Source organism: Neomonachus schauinslandi, chromosome 10 (assembly GCF_002201575.2).
Source record: "Neomonachus schauinslandi chromosome 10, ASM220157v2, whole genome shotgun sequence".
Classification (NCBI taxonomy): Eukaryota; Metazoa; Chordata; class Mammalia; order Carnivora; family Phocidae; genus Neomonachus; species Neomonachus schauinslandi.
In genome coordinates this window covers 70,907,107-70,922,664 of record NC_058412.1, presented here as the reverse complement: position 1 = coordinate 70,922,664, position 15,558 = coordinate 70,907,107, and the positions used below count along the sequence as shown (strand labels likewise).

General features: G+C 44.3%; 2 protein-coding genes across 4 annotated transcripts in view; both read left to right on the top strand.

The window, feature by feature from the left end:
* PPP1R21 (protein phosphatase 1 regulatory subunit 21) overlaps window positions 1-2,943 on the top strand; it is a 62,864-nt gene extending 59,921 nt beyond the window's left edge. For all 3 annotated transcript variants that reach the window (XM_044918993.1, XM_044918994.1, XM_044918995.1), the window contains one exon: window positions 2,500-2,943. In XM_044918993.1, the coding sequence (XP_044774928.1) occupies window positions 2,500-2,529 (30 nt within the window). In that variant the 3' untranslated portion in view covers window positions 2,530-2,943. The remainder of the gene's footprint in view (window positions 1-2,499) is intronic.
* Window positions 2,944-9,313: 6,370 nt separating this feature from the next.
* The window catches only part of STON1 (stonin 1), a 47,391-nt gene continuing 41,146 nt past the window's right edge, over window positions 9,314-15,558 (top strand). The window contains exon 1 of the mRNA XM_021701137.1: window positions 9,314-9,339. The gene's annotated coding sequence lies outside the window, so the exon portion shown is untranslated. The remainder of the gene's footprint in view (window positions 9,340-15,558) is intronic.

Genomic DNA, 15,558 nt, shown 5'->3' with positions numbered 1-15,558 from the left:
GTATTTCATTGCTGTGCATTTCAGGAGCAAAGGTTAAGAGATTTAAAGTGTTTTTAAATGATTTTTCTTCATATCATTTGTCCTGTTATCCAAAAGTAAAATTCAGTTTCTTTGAGTTGTAAGTTGAGAGAAGGTCTGACCTTTAAGACTTAATACTATGTCCTTTGACTTTTGGCACTTTTGGCATTTCTGCTACTGTTTTGTCATTTAGGGGGACTTTTAGGGAGGTTATGATGGCTATACTTTTTTTTATATATAGGAGTCTAAAATGGTGCTGTTGAAGAATCACCTTCTTTAGCAGATTTATTTTCATACACATCCATATAACCTAGGAACATCTTGTCCTTTTCCAGAAATTTCTTTTGATTTCATTTCCCATAAAGCCACTGCTTGTCTAGGCTGGGGTCAGTAGATATTGGTAGTACCTGTATGTGGAAGTGCATATCTGCATATCCCATGTCTGTTGTTGTAACATAATAGATATGCTCTTTTACCGGGAAAGGTAGGCTTCACGAAGCCAGGAACTTGGTTTCATGCATCATCTCAGATGCTTTGCACATTTTGTAACTCAGACAGTATGTACCACTGCCAGTGGGGATTTACCGTCTCTAACCTATGCTCTTGGAAATCTGCTGTTGCCTGTCATTGACCTAGCAGCCATGTATTGAGTTCCTTCTATGTGCTGGCACTGGAGAGGAAATAGAGATGAACACACTATGGCTTGATTTTAGCATTGGCTAGTGGTGGTGAGGGCAGCATTCTGCTCAGTTGGTGTCTCCTTGGAAGATCTGTCACGTGAGTGCATTTGAACCCGCATTATGTAATATTGTTTTCCTGTGTAGTTTCAGGTTATTGATCTGCCTCTGGCTACTTTGGAGAGAGAGCAGGAGAGCATCTGTGATACTTTCCTGGGGCATCTTGTAATGATTGTAGCCAGACAGTGTGGTTTTGATTATGGTTCTTCAGTTACTTGTGCTTCAGGAAACGAGCTTGGAGGTGATGAGTAGGGGGGTCGGTCCTCTTGAATCTTGCCTCCTGGAACTCCTTTGGCCTTTTTCTTGATGTCCCAGCAGGACAACAGCTAGTTCACAGGTTATGTTCCTCGTGATGGTAGAAAGCACGTACATTAGTTTGAATATTAGGAAAAAGCCTGGTTTAATGCCTGACATTTGGAAAGAAGTAGCAATGATTTTAGGGAAGCTTTTCTGATTCTAGAGCTGCAGAAGGCTTTTTTTTTTTTTTTTTTTTAAGATTTTATTTATTTGACAGAGAGAGACACAGCAAGAGAAGGAACATAAGCAGGGGGAGTGGGAGAGGGAGAAGCAGGCTTCCCGCTGAGCAGGGAGCCCGATGCAGAGCTCAATCCCAGGACGCTGAGACATTGACCTGAGCCGAAGGCAAATGCTTAACGACTGAGCCACCCAGGTGCCCCTCTGTTAACCTTTTTATGATCATTCCATGATCCCTATATTTTGCGCCCTCCCCTGTCCAGTTTGTTAGTAATTTAGATTGTTGGAGCATCATCTTATGGTGGAGTTGACATGGTCTCTTGAATGCCAAGTAAACATCTTGGAACCATTTGTTGGCTATCATCTTGTTATTAATGCTTGTGTTCTGCAAGCATTAACCACACGCATGACAAAAATGTATTTGTACCTAACAGTTAAGTATAGGAATCAAGTTACAATGTTTTCTTTTCTTTTTTTTTTTTTTAAAAGATTTTATTTATTTATTTGACAGAGAGAGGCACAGCGAGAGAGGGAACACAAGCAAGGGGAGTGGGAGAGGGAGAAGCAGGCTCCCCGCAGAGCAGGGAGCCGGATGTGGGACTCGATCCCAGGACCCTGGGATCATGACCTGAGCTGAAGGCAGTCGCTTAATCGACTGAGCCACCCAGGCGCCCTACAATGTTTTCTTAAAAAGTGAACTTCTCCAGAAAGAAGGGAAGTTACATAAAACTGGAAAGTCCAATCTCCATATGTGGGGGGACTGGGAATGAGTTAAGACATCTGCCCTTAGCTCATTTTCAGCCAGTATCTGAGCTTCCTTTTTCAGATCACTGCCATTGGGGTGTTACTTGGCACATATTCAAAATTAGTATCTATTAAGACCTCTTTCGAAGGTATTTGTTAAGCAACAAAGAAACCTGTGTAGGCTAAAAATTTTTATTCAGTGTCTGAAATCAATAAACTTCCTGTCTTTGGAACAAAATGAGTATTTGAGGTTTGATAAATCCCGGATAGCTTTGTTTTCTTCCTTTGTTGCTGATCCTCAGTCCTCAGGGGGATAGGGTCCATGGAAATAAGAGAGTGGGGGAGTTAAAAGTGACAAACTGCTTTTTGATTAAAAGTTAGCGACGCAAGGTTATCAGCAGTTCTCCCTCTTGGAAGCTAAAATTTTCCAAAGAGAAGTATGGCCTTCCAGACACCTTGGGCTATAAACTAGGAGTTATTTTTCTAGATGTTTGTGTTCTTATTGTTGATATTTTTCTTTGCACAGGGAAATTCTAAAAAGAACAAGAGTCGATAGTTTACACATAGATGGTTGGCGACCTCTTTCCAAAGCTGCTACCGTTGCACGGAGCTACAGGACCCAGACCCCTCGTCCAGTGTCCAGTGCTGGCCGCCTTCAGGAAGCTGGGGTGTTGTCGGACTTAGTAAACTAGTCAGTGTTGTAAATGGCCTTGAAACATTTAAAATATATTTGTAACCAGTAAGGCAAATACAGAATTTAATGTTGACAGTAAAATGGAGAACAATACATGTACCATGGATATTGTAGGTTTCCTTACGCTGTTTTTACTGTGCACTTTTTAAAATTAGGTTTTAATTTCAGTATGTAAGAACAACAGATATTTTGTATATTTTCAAACTCAATTATATGGTAATCGATTTGGTATCTATGAAATAGATCTATGTTTCTGGATAAAATGCTTAAATTGTCCAACTGTCATGACTTCTTGCTATAATTGGAAGCAGTCTCCAGATTCTTTTTGAAGACTTACTCATATTTTCTCTCTCTCTCTCTCTCTCAGAGGGGGTGGGTCTTGCAGACTTAACTTCAGATCTTGTGGGTTTATTATCATTGTCTTCAGCTCTTCAGTACTTTCTCTGTGTTGGAATAATAGCTTAAGGAAATTGATGTCAATAAATTCATACTTCTATCAAACTTTCAGGCTATGAAAATTTGATAAGGGAAACTGAAACCTATTAAAGTATGTTTTATAAAAGTTACAAAATCCCAGTGGACTTAGATATGACCTTTCTGATTCCCCAGATTGTCACAATTGTCTGGTCAATCCTTTATTAAGGCTTTGAGTTTTGCCTTAACAGGTACCTGCAGTCATACTTCAGGCTCTTCTTGGTTTAGTTCATCAACATTGTATCATTTCAGTGTCAACCTCAGGGGTGTCTCTCCCAGCATTCCCTAAATATATTGCTCCTTTCTTCCAGCGGCTTGTACCGGCCCATTCCACCCCATGTTCAAGTCCCCAGATTTGCTCAGGTGTTCCTAAAACCCCTCCTCCCCACCTCCGTACCTGCTGCATCTCCTTTGAACCTCCTCGCTAGCCAGTTGCTAGTCACCCTCCAAAATGCTTTATTCTGCTCTGCCTGAGAGCTCATTACCAGCTTCCCTCTGTGCTCAGCACAAAGGCCAACTCTTTGGCCTCTCCTGCCTGGTGTAGAGAGAGACCCAGTCCTCATAGTCATGACAGTGTTGGGATCCTGCCTTGGGGAACCTCTGAGTGAATCAACTCAGTCCCATTCTGCTCGGCCTGTCTGGGCTCGGCCCCTTAGCCCTTTCTGTTTTTGTGACCTGCTCATTTCTAGTTCTCTAACAGTTGGACCAGCTGTCTTCACTGCAGCTGAGTCTAGGCCCCCAAACACTGTGGGGAAAAGAGCAAATGACCATTCTGATTAGCTCCCTCATAAACTTAGGCTTTCCAGCTCCTGTCTGGCCTGCAGTGTTCTGTGACAGTCCTTGTGGCATTTCTAGTCTGTTTCTATGCCTCCTTTGGAGGGTTTGGGACAAAGAAGTCCTTCCGGTGACTGCCTTATCCCTGTACTTACCACTGCAACCCAACTCTCAAAAGACTTGTCTCTTCTGTCTAGGCCTCTTAGGGCATGGAAAGTGCAAAGTGAGAGGTGATTCTAGTCTAGGTACAGAATCGGGACTTAGATAGTTGCCTGAAGTCCATGTGGGAGTGAAACTAAAATGGAAAAAAAGAAAAAGGAAAAAAGTATTTAATCATGCATTGCTTCCTGCAGAAGATGGAGTTTTCAGAACTTATTGAAATGACATGTCCTGCTTTTTCCTGATGATGTACTACTTGCTAACTGTTGAAAATTTGGAAAATGAGGAAAAGTATCAAGAGCATACATTTCATTAGAGATTCAGCCATTAACATTTTTTGTTTATCCCTGCTCTTTTTTCAGGCATATGTAAATATGCATGTTTTTAATCAAAATTGGGATTATATGAAATTCCAAGTGAAGAAAAAAAGGCTCTTTAATAGGAAAGGGGTAGTGGTTAGCCTGCGGCGCAACTCAAGGTGGCACTGTTCACCTGAGCAGCCCTGGCTAGGCTAAGACTCCCAGGCACAACTTGAGGAACTGATGAACAGTATGTGTCTTGTTCTATCATTTTAAACACCACCCCTCATTATGCTGTGGTAAGCAATACTGTTCACCTTTCAAGCTGATAAAACTGGATTCTCCATTGCTTTTGGTAAGAAACTAAGTCTATCATAAGTTAAACTAACAGATACTTTTAATAACATGACCATTTTCCAAATTCATTATCCATTAAATTGAAACAAAACAAATACGCAGCCACACTATTTCTGAACAAAAATGTGAGAAAAAATAAGTAAAATGAGGAGCCAGTTAGCTAAGAAAGCCAGCAAAACAGAGAGCAAAAAAATTCTTTCCACAGGACTATGAATTAAAGCCTTCTTTATAATAAAAATCCCCAGACAGAAAAATGTACCGTTTATAGTTTTGTTTTATGCAGAATTAAACCTGGAAGTTACTTCCAGCTCTTAAAAGCCTTCAAACTCCTCTGTGACTTTAACATATGAAGAGAGCCACTTGGTTGGTGATGGCTAAGAAACCATCTGGCAGAGCCGCCCTGACTAGGAGGTGTCTGTTCTGTGATGGCGGAGGCAGCTTCTGTTCTCGGCTAAGGGCCATGTCCTCGGCCACGGTGGTGATAAATGGAAAGCCTGTCAGTAGATGGTTGCCTGTGCCTTAAATTTTTAGGCAGCTTAGTAATTAGCTCCAAATTAGGAAATTAACTGGCAATCAAAGCATTAGAGCAGGAAAACCCATGATAGCTCTCCCAAATCTTTGAAAGAAAAGGCTATTAAGCATCAGAATAACTTTTCCTAAGGAGAGGATTAGAAGAATGGACTCCTGGTGGAAACAGGCTGGGGGCTCTTGTCTTGTTTGTGGGCATAGGGGTCTTGAAAGGCACGTCCCCCACTTGGAACCTTTGTGTTTGTTTTACCAGGAGCTTTAATCTGAACCCACTGCTCCCTAAACACCATTGGAATAGCTGAGTGGTGACATACCGTTGGTCCAAGAATAGAAACCACACAGTTCAGTTAACTAACAAAGAACACAATGTCACTCAGGGCTTGCTCAGATGCTAAGGCATATTCACCCTCTCTTCATCTTTCTTTTATTTCTTCAGAACACCTCTTCTGTTAAACTAGCAACATACCTCATGCAGTCATCATACTGTGTGCCGTCTCCCTGAGCAGCTACAGATGCCATGAGGCAGGAGCCATGCTTTTATCCATACTTTCCCACAGTGCCTAGCAGAATGTTTTGTAGCAGGTGGCCAAGAAATACTAATTGGATACATTTGAGGAAGCAGGCCAAGGGACTGGCCAACTGTATAGCTCAAGCCACAGCTAAGAGTATCCCATCCCCAGGATAAAGGATAGCCAGCCTTGGGCCATTCTGAAGGAAGTGATCATCCCCGTAACTATCATTGGTTTTGATTGACATTCTCAGTGAAGATGTGTTTATCTCTGGAAATTTCTATCCAAAGAGTATTCAGGTTTCCTCATGGAGAAAGTTGTTTAAAAATTGTGTATTCTTCAAACATCAGGTCAGAATGCATCATATAGGTAAAATGGTGATTTTTTCCCCCCATTTCATTTTCACTTTTGTTGAAGCCATCCACTGGGTAATATTTTTTTGAATATAGTTTTCCAAAAGCCCTCCCTCTATCTTGAATGAATGTTGTAATATAAATAGAGATTTGTAAAGTTTTTAGAGAGGAATGTTTTTATCAAGTTTTTAGGGCTAAGCTTGTCCTAAATCTGAAGTCCTCACTTTTCCCAACCATGTCCCCTGCAGGCATTTCTGCAAACTGGTTTGAGTTTATATTAATGGATCCTGACTGTTTCAGCTGATTTGAGTTTTGTGGAATTCCAAGTTAATCTACTAGGTCATATCTGCAGACACTTTGGGGACCCTTTGTTAAACAGCACGGAAGTTTTAAATGATTTCTGTGAAGCCTGCCAGGAAAAGAAAAACTGTTAATAAAAAGGAGAATGAGTTAGTCTGAGAGTCTACTTATTATAGAGCAAGGAAAAGAACAGGAAGTGGAGTACGATGGGCTACCAGCTGGTGATGGAGGGCTGTCGTGGCTTAGCTCTTGAGGCCAGGCTGAGCTGTTTACCACCAGATTTGGACACAAAGGGGCACTGCCAGAAAGGAGTCTTTGGAAATACGTGGTGGAGTTATAAGAAAGAAATCCGCATGCGAGAAAGTGGCCACCTTTGGGGCAACACTGAGTCACACAGAAAGGGGAGGGACAGTCCCTTGTAAAAGATAAGCGGTTTTCAACCAACTATATTTGGTCTTTAGACAACGATGGGACTGTACGTGTCAAAGTTTCCAAAGAGATTTCTTTCGCCAGGTGGGCAACCTACTATTCAAAGCCATACTACTTATTCAAAGATGGCAGAATTAAAAAGGTGCACTCAGAACTCTCTTTAAATGCAACGACGATTGCCATTTGTCAAGTATATTGTTTCCTCTATGAGTGCTTCCTCAAGTTGTTACCTGGGCATTTCCTGAGATATGCTGGCCTCCCCAGAAAGCCTCTTGACTTGCTCACAGGACAGAGGAGGTTCAATGTGGAGCTTCAGCCAGAATGCCCAGGGTCAAGGCACCTTTTTCTTCCCTTCCTCTGCTTCCCTCTTCCTTTGTTCTTGCTCTGCACCTCTCTCAGCTCCTAACAGAAGGCTGACTTGGGGCCATCACCTGTCTGGTTCCACAGAAGACTCTGAAAAGCTGCCCATCAGTTCACTCCCTGTTCTCTCTTTTGTCCTTCTTCGACCCTTGACCATCACCAAGATGGTGGCTGGAGGAAATAGGGAAAAGAGTAGGACCCAGTCCCTTTTTCTGTTCGTTGAGGGTGTTTTAAGCATAAACACAACTAGAAATTTTATCTGAGAATAAAAGTATCCTAAATAGATCCTGGCAGTGTGACTAACTAGAAATTTTATCTGAGAATAAAAGTATCCTAAATAGATCCTGGCGGTGTGACTTCAGGCACCGCTGTGCCCTCTCTGAATGTAGTTTCAGGCTGGTGGTTGAAAAGGATACAGAGTATCTTTTCAATTTCACCCAGGAACTCCATCCAAGGTCAAAAACAAGCCTACACTCCAAAGAGCATTTAAAAGAGAATCACATTGGGTGCCTGGGTGGCTCAGATGGTTAAGCGTCTGCCTTCGGCTCATGTCATGATCCCAGGGTCCTGGGACTGAGTCCTGCGTCAGGCTCCAGCCTGCTTCTCCCTCTGCCTCTCATGAATAAATAAATAAAATCTTTAAAAAAAGAGAGAGAGAATCACATTGCTATGCAAAGGCAAGGAAGTGTCAACGGAATTCCCTCACATCCTCTCCACCATCCAGGCATAGAACTTCAGGTTGACATGTTCACTAGAGCCTTCTAACTCCTTTCCTTGGGCTCAAGCTCTTTCTTCCCAAATAGTTTGTCTTTCAGACTGTTCAGTCAATATGCTTCAGTCACCATTTTGAGTTCACAGGATTTACTAGTACCTACTGTATGCCACGCTCTGGGAACACAAAAGTGAATAGGACAACACCTGGATCAAAATATTCCTTTGCTTAAAAATGTTCACGGGTTTCCTATTTTCTGCCGGTTCCACCCTCCCATTCAAACAGTTCCCACCTCCTCTAAGCTTTCCAGTCTTGCTGGCCTCCAAAGCACTAGTCCCAGGGCCTGGAATGGCCTCTTTTCTCCCCACTGAGTCTGTTCAAACCCAGCCCAAGCTTTCCATCCTGGGGTTGGATGTCCCTCCAGGATAAAAGGCACAGGCAGATCTCCTTTCATTCTGGCTCCCAGTGAGGCAGCCCCACTTGTGCAAGAGGCTGAGATGCCAAAGGACTTGCTTGGAGGCAACTCCTAGCAGGTGATGGAGTCAGGACTAGAAGCCACCCTCTAACCTCTCCTGGGAGGACAGCTCCCCTTCTCTTCTGTACTCTGCAGGCAGCACACAGGGGGCATCTATCAATAGTTACCTCCTGCCCCATTCACACAGCTTGGCCCTTCACAAGCCATCCAGTGGCCTCCGCCTAGGCACTGACTAACCCGGGAAGCTGAGGTTCTGTCTGTACCTCTCATCTTACCCTGACCAGGGCTGGTCCCACCTGCAGGGAAAAGAGGAGGCACTCAGGAGAGGCTTCAAAAATGATTCTCTAGTTCTAATCACAAGAGAAAACCAAACAAAATAAAAAAACCCTCTCAATGAAGCAACGCAGAAAGCATGACCACAGAGACCCCCCCCCCCAATCATCCCACCATCCCACCACCCAGGGATGATGACAAAGGCCCAGAAAGTACAGGTTGGCTTCAGACCTGCCAAGGGTCCCAAACATCTGCTTCAAGGGGGTGTCCTATACCCATATGTTGCAGCTCACATAAATCCCTCCCCACCAACTTCTGCTGGAGGGAGCATGCTCTCCCCCTCCTGGGGGCCGGAGACTCAAGGGAAGGAAGACGCGCCAGAGGGAAGAGAATGGAGAATCAGACACCAGAAAGACTTTGGGGGGATCCAGGGCGGGAAAGAGGGAGTGAGGGGAGAAGGGGGGCCGGCAGGGAACGGGGCGGGGGTGGAGCAGCGACGGGAGTCTCTACGGAGTAGCCGCCCCCTCCCCGCCGCGCCACTCCTGCTGACTCCGGGCCCTCCCCCTCCTCCCCCTCCCCCGCCACCCCTTCCCCCTCCCTCTCTCCCTCCTCCCGCTCCTCCTCCGCTGTGGATGGCGGCGGCCAGAGTCGGAGCCCCAGCGGCCTGCCCGTAAGTGACCAGCCCCAGGGGACAGTCGGGGAGGCATGGGGATCCCCCTCTCCAGGGTGGGGCCACCCCCACTTGGCAGGGAAAGTTTGCGGGCGGGGAGCTTGGGCGCCCCCGGGTCGCGGGCATCTCCCGGGCTCGCTGGGCGCCGTCAGCTGGCGCCCCATCTCCCTCCCTCCGCCCCTGTCGCCCCCTGAGGTGTCCCGGGCGGGCCCCGGCCGGGCTTCCCCTCCGCACCTCGGCCCTGGGGCCGCTGGGACCTGGGTCCGGCTCTAAAAAGATAGAAAACTCAAACAGCAAAGAACCCAGACACACTTCCGAGGGCGGGGAGCCGGGGGCTCGTACAAACCCGCGCGCGGTCCGGGCCTCCCCGACCTGAGTCCTCCTCCCTCGCGGGCTCTGGCTCCCCCCACCTCCGGGACTCTCACCTGCCTCCTTCCCGGCTTCGGCTCTTCGCGCTGCTGCCCCTCCCACGCCCCTTGCCCGGCGAGGCTCTGGTCCGCCAGCCTCCGGCCACAGCTGGTGTCTCCATCCCGGCTGTCCCCTCCCGCTCTAGCAGGCAATGACCCAGGACGAGGGGCCGCAGCCGCAGGGGCCTCCACACTTGCCCCAACATTTCCTGCACGAATGACGTTCACTGGGATTTGGTGTTGCGTCCTCAGGACTCACAAACTCTACCTTGTGGGTCCAAGGGGAAATTAAAATATATCCCTCCTTAGGATTTTACTATTTCTGTTTGTTGGACAGTTTTGTTTTTTGTGTGTTTGTGTGTGTGTGTGTGTGTTTTTTTAGCCTTTCTAACTCTCCTTTTTCCAATAATAATGTTACTTCACGTAATTAGCCTTTCTAATTTCGGAAAAAAATTTAAAATCCAGGAAAAAATAATGAGAGAGAGAAAAAAAAAAAAGAATGCTGGCTAAAAATAGTGAGCAGAATCTGATCTTTGTAAAGTAAGTACTTCATTCCACAGTTAAGTGTTGTGGGAGGTGGGAGTTCAGATCGGCTTGTTTTCAGACTACCCCAAACAGACTGTTGGCCCCCCCCAGGCCAGAAGTTGTAATTTGCCTGACCGAAACCTCAGTGTTGGTTGGCATTCCCCAGCCTGGTGTGGGTGCTCCGCCTGTCTCTGCCCCTCTCCAGAGGGCTCCCCGTCTCTCTCACACCTCCCCCACTCCCACGGTCTCATAAACAGTTGCAAAATCGAGGCAGTGGAAGAGGCTAAAATGAGCAGGACCACAAAGGAAAAAACCAAAACAAAAACCAACAGCTTATTTTAATCCTGAGGCTCTTGCTTTAGCTTGCCTCTGATTGGGTGGAAGAATGTTTAGTTCATTTGTGTGGTTTTAGGTCGATTCTCATTATGGTTGAATCAGTGTTTCCATGACAGGCTTAGTTCTCTGAGTGCCTAAAAGGAGCTCGTTAATTCTCAGATGGGTCTGGACAGATCAAGTCTGGAATCTGGAGGGTTTTTGTTTGGTTTTGTTTTAGGGATAGATCTGGGTTCATATGGCAAGCCTCTGCCCGCTCCCTCAGAACTGGAGAGAGGTGGGAGGGAGCCCAGTTGAGGTTTGTGTCCCCATGACTAAGAAGGAAGAGCTTGCCTGAGAAGTGAGCTGTGTGAGCAGGATCACAGCGGGTATTGAACTTTTATTGTTTTTAGGGAGAGAGCTCTTCTCAAGAACCTTAGCCGTTCCTGTTTTCTGTATGAACACTCAACGTGGTTATAACAAATGTATTAGGTGCTGAGCAACCTTTCAAAACAGGGCAAGATATTGAACTATTTGGAAATAAAGATTTATGGGGGGGGGGGTGGAGGAGCAGAGGGAGAGGGACAAGCAGACTCCCCGCTGAGCATGGAGCCCGACCAGGGGGTGGTCCATCCCAGGGGGCGGTCCATCCCAGGACCGGAGATCCTGACCTGAGCTGAAGTCAGCTGCTTACTGAGTCACCCAGGCACCCTGGAGATAAAGATTTCTTTAAAAAAAAAATTGTTTTTTCATTGGAAGTAAAGGAGTTTAGTTTAAAAAGGATGTAATTTATTTTTCTTCAGTGATTTTGACAGTTCCCCATTAGTGTGAGTTAGTAAGGTTTTACGGTGGTCTCAAAATGTCATTGATAAGGAAGTGTTTTTGACTTTCATTCAAGTAGAAAGCCTGTAAGTTTTGAACTTGTTTGCCCTGTTGCTTAGAAAAACAATGCACTCAGATAAAAATCTTTTGTCTCTTCCTCTTCCTGAGAATTTTTAATAGTATATTTAATGCTCTAGAAGTCAGCCTTATGCTGTTGGGAAAGAAATTGCCTTTCAGCCTCGTTTAGCTTCTGTGCCGCTTCATGGAATCTTGTTGAACTGGGTGGTTTGCTGTGCTGCCCAACAGGCTGTCCTGCATGATGGCGACATAATGCAGGCCTGCTAGTAAGGTGAGGGCCAAGGAGCAGGTAGTCTGGGTGGTAAGAAGAAGCTGCATCCCCAGTCAGCCAACAGAAAGCAGCCACTTGTCATCTGGAGGGGCAGATGAGCTGGAAATACATGAAGTGTGGCATCTGCAGAGCGGAAGGAGGACAGGGGTTGTTAAGAAGTAAAAGTGGCCTTTCAAAATCATATTGTATAAGAATACTGAATTACATAGAACATGCTTTGGGTATGGTGTTAAGTTTTAAAAGCAAGTTATGAAATAGAAAGCACTGTAATCTCACTCTTTGCAAATACATCCAGAAAATATTGGAATTAGACACATCAAAGTGGATGGTCGGATTAGAGGTGCTTTTGAGTTTTTTTGTGCTTGCCGGTATTTGTCAGATTTTTTGCAGTAGTAATAGCTACCATTTACTGAGTGTAAAGCCCTTGCATATGGTGTTTCATTTTAAAACTCTGTGAGGTAAGTACTGTTATTATGCTCATGAAACTATTATTCTCATGCTACTAAATTCAGAGGGGTAACTCACCAGGGTTGTATAGCCACCATGTGCTAGAATCAGATCTTGCATTCAGGTCGGTGCCCAAAGTCTGTACATCTCAGTCACTACTGTCTACCATCTTCCAGCCATGTACTCTTCATACGATCTTAATTATAAGAAAAAAATATATAGAAAAGAGAAGGCCAAGTATTTTGTGCTTTAGTAAGAACTGATATTTTGGTTAATTGTAAAATGTCTCTGGCTTCCATCTCTTCTGTCTCTCATTATCACTTCTCTTTGGAAGTCCTTGGGAATTGCTCCAAACTTAGCCAGAAGTAGCTCACCTTCCCTTGGGAGCCAGCTGTACCCTCAAAAGGTATCCCGAATTCATTGGAAGCTTCCGAAGCAGCCTGGAGTGCCAGGAACTCCATGGGGTTCTAGGGCAGTCCTGGTATAAGGCAGGATTTTTAAAGTAGATCAGGCAAATCATGTCTTCAGAGCTCTGCCAGTATGGGCTTTCATTGTTTTTGACATTGTCAGGGGAGCGTGATGGGTAGGAAGACCCAGGGGTAGCTCCCAGGCTCCCAGTTGCCTGTGTGTTACATGGACTGTCAGGGTGGATAGGTAAAGGATTTACCATGGAACAGGAAAGAAAGAGAACAGCTTATTACCTCTTGGTGCTTATTACTATGAAAGCACAATAAGATATATATATTTTTAAGACTTCAATTATTTATTTGACAGAGAGAGAGAGAGCACAAGCAGGGGGAGCAGCAGAGGGAGAGGGAGAAGCAGGCTCGCCACCGAGCAGAGAGCCTCACTTGGGGCTTGGTCCCAGGATCCTGGGATCATGACCTGAGCCGAAGGCAGACACTTAACTGACTGAGCCACCCAGGTGCCTCACAATAAACTATTTTTTGGAAGCTTGGCTATGTGGGTGATCCCATGCATTGGCAAAATGAATTGGTTTAGTGGAGGTGGAAATATTCAGTGTTTTCTGAGTGATTCTAGGGGTAGTCTGGGAAAAAATGCCCACATCCTGTACTACCATGTACCCTCACAGCAACCAGGCCCCCAGAGGTCACCTTAGCTATCCTCCTCCTGGAAAATACCTGAAGATCCACAGAAGCTTGGGCTTTTTTTTAAAAAACATATGGTTGTTCAAATAACACACCTTAAGTAGGAGGCTTTATCTCTTCTATTCTTCAAGGAAGAGATTCTGGAAGGGTAATGCTTCTAAATCGCGTTGTTGAAAAAAAAAAAAACTGTAAGAGTCAAGGACTTCTTTCTCAGATTATCATACTTGGACCGATGTTCCAGATCTTGTATCCACTTAACTATGTGGGAAAGGTCTTTCTGGTCTCAGGGTCAGGAATGGTTCTTGTGAGCAACTTGGCTGTTTTGTCTTGTGGATTCTGTGAGTCCTTTAATTGACCGTTTCCCGTTTCTTATTTGGCCCAAAGGAAGCACATAGCCAACTTAGTGGCCTGCTTCTAGCATGTATGTAGGATGTTATTAGACATCTTGTATTTTCTGTGTGTACTTTTCCTTTAGTCCCACTTTTCTCACCTACTTTATAGGCACCCCTCAGAGATATTGCAGATTTGGTTCTGGACCACTGCAGCAAAGTGAATATTGCAGGGGCACCTGGGTGGCTCAGTCGGTTAAGCGTCCGACTCTTGGTTTCGGCTCAGGTCATGATCTCAGGGTCCCGGGATCCGGCCCCGCGTTGGGCTCTGCACTCAGCGTGGAGTCTGCTTAAGGTTCTCTTCTCCCTCTGCCCCTGCCCCCATGCTCTCTCTCTCAAAATAAATAAATATAATCTTTAAAAAAAAGTGGATATTGCAATAAAGGGAGTCAGATGAATTTTTTGGCTTCCCAGTGCATAAAAATGTTATGTTTACACTATACTGTACTTTATTAAGATGCAGTACCATTACATCTAAAAAAAACAATGTACATACCTTAATTAAGGAAATACTTTATTGCTAAAAAATGCTAACCATCATCTGAGCTTCCAGTGAGTAGTAATCACTAATCACAGATCACCGTAACAAATACAATAATAATGAAAAAGTTTGAGGGGCGCCTGGGTGGCTCAGTTGGTTGAACATGCAACTCTTGGTTTGGGGTCAGGTCATGATCTCATGGGTCCTGGGATTGAGCACTGCATCTGGCTCCCTGCTCAGTGGGGAGTCTGCTTGAAAATTCTCTCCCACTGCCCCTCCCCTCACTCTCTCTCTCTGTCAAATAAATGAATAAATCTTAAGAAAGTAATAACGAAAACGTTTGAAATAGTGTGAGAATTACGGAAGTGTGACACAAGGACATGTGAGCGAATGCTGTTGCAAAAATTGTGTCCATAGACTTGTTTTATGCAGGGTTGCTGCAAACCTTCAATTTGTAAAATATGCAGTATCTGCAAAGTGCAATAAAACGAGGTATGCCTATACATTGTTTTATTTATTCAGTGCAGTTTGGAGACTGCTACTTAGGACACTCCACTTCTTCCTTCTGAGTTCATTTTTCTTCATGTGAATTTGGAAGTTCTCTCCTAAAAGGGCTCTGGTAAACTTGAAAGTATTGATATTCCTGAAAATGTCTTTATTTTGCTCTTACAAAGGAGAGTTTGTAGAGTTTTTTAGACTCACAATGATTTCCCCTGAGTACTTGAAGATATTACACCATTGTCTTCTTGCATCTGGTGCTACTCCGGGTACCAAGTAACCTTGGGCAAGTCTCCTTGTCTGTAAAATAGATAATTGTATCCTTGTCTATAAAATTTCTCCTGGTCTCCTTGTCTATAAAATAGATAATAGTACCCACTTCGAGGATAATTGGGAAGAGATAATGTATACGAAATGCTAGAATAGTGCCTACCAAATAAGGAAGCACACACTAATTGCTAGCTCTGACAATTACTTTTATATTTTTTTCATAATTTTTTGGTTTCCTTGGATTTTACTAGTTCATATAAAAGTTAGTTTGTCTAGTTGCACACAAAGACTAAATTGTGTTGGAATTTTTTTTTTTTTTATTGCAGTTGCATTCACATTATATTCCAGGGAACTGATACCTTTACAATATTAGGTCTTCCCATCTTCTCCTTTTATTCAGGTGGATGGTGACTGGTGATTTTTCCCTACTAATGTCTTATACAACTTTTGCTGCATTTATTTCCTATAGGTTTTGTTGATATTTTAGATGATATCTTTTTTATTATTATTGGCTTTTTGCTGGCTCACAGAAACATTTCTGATTTTGGGATTTTGGTCTTGTATCTAGCATCCCAGCTGACTTCTCTTATTAGTTCTCAGAGTCTATTTC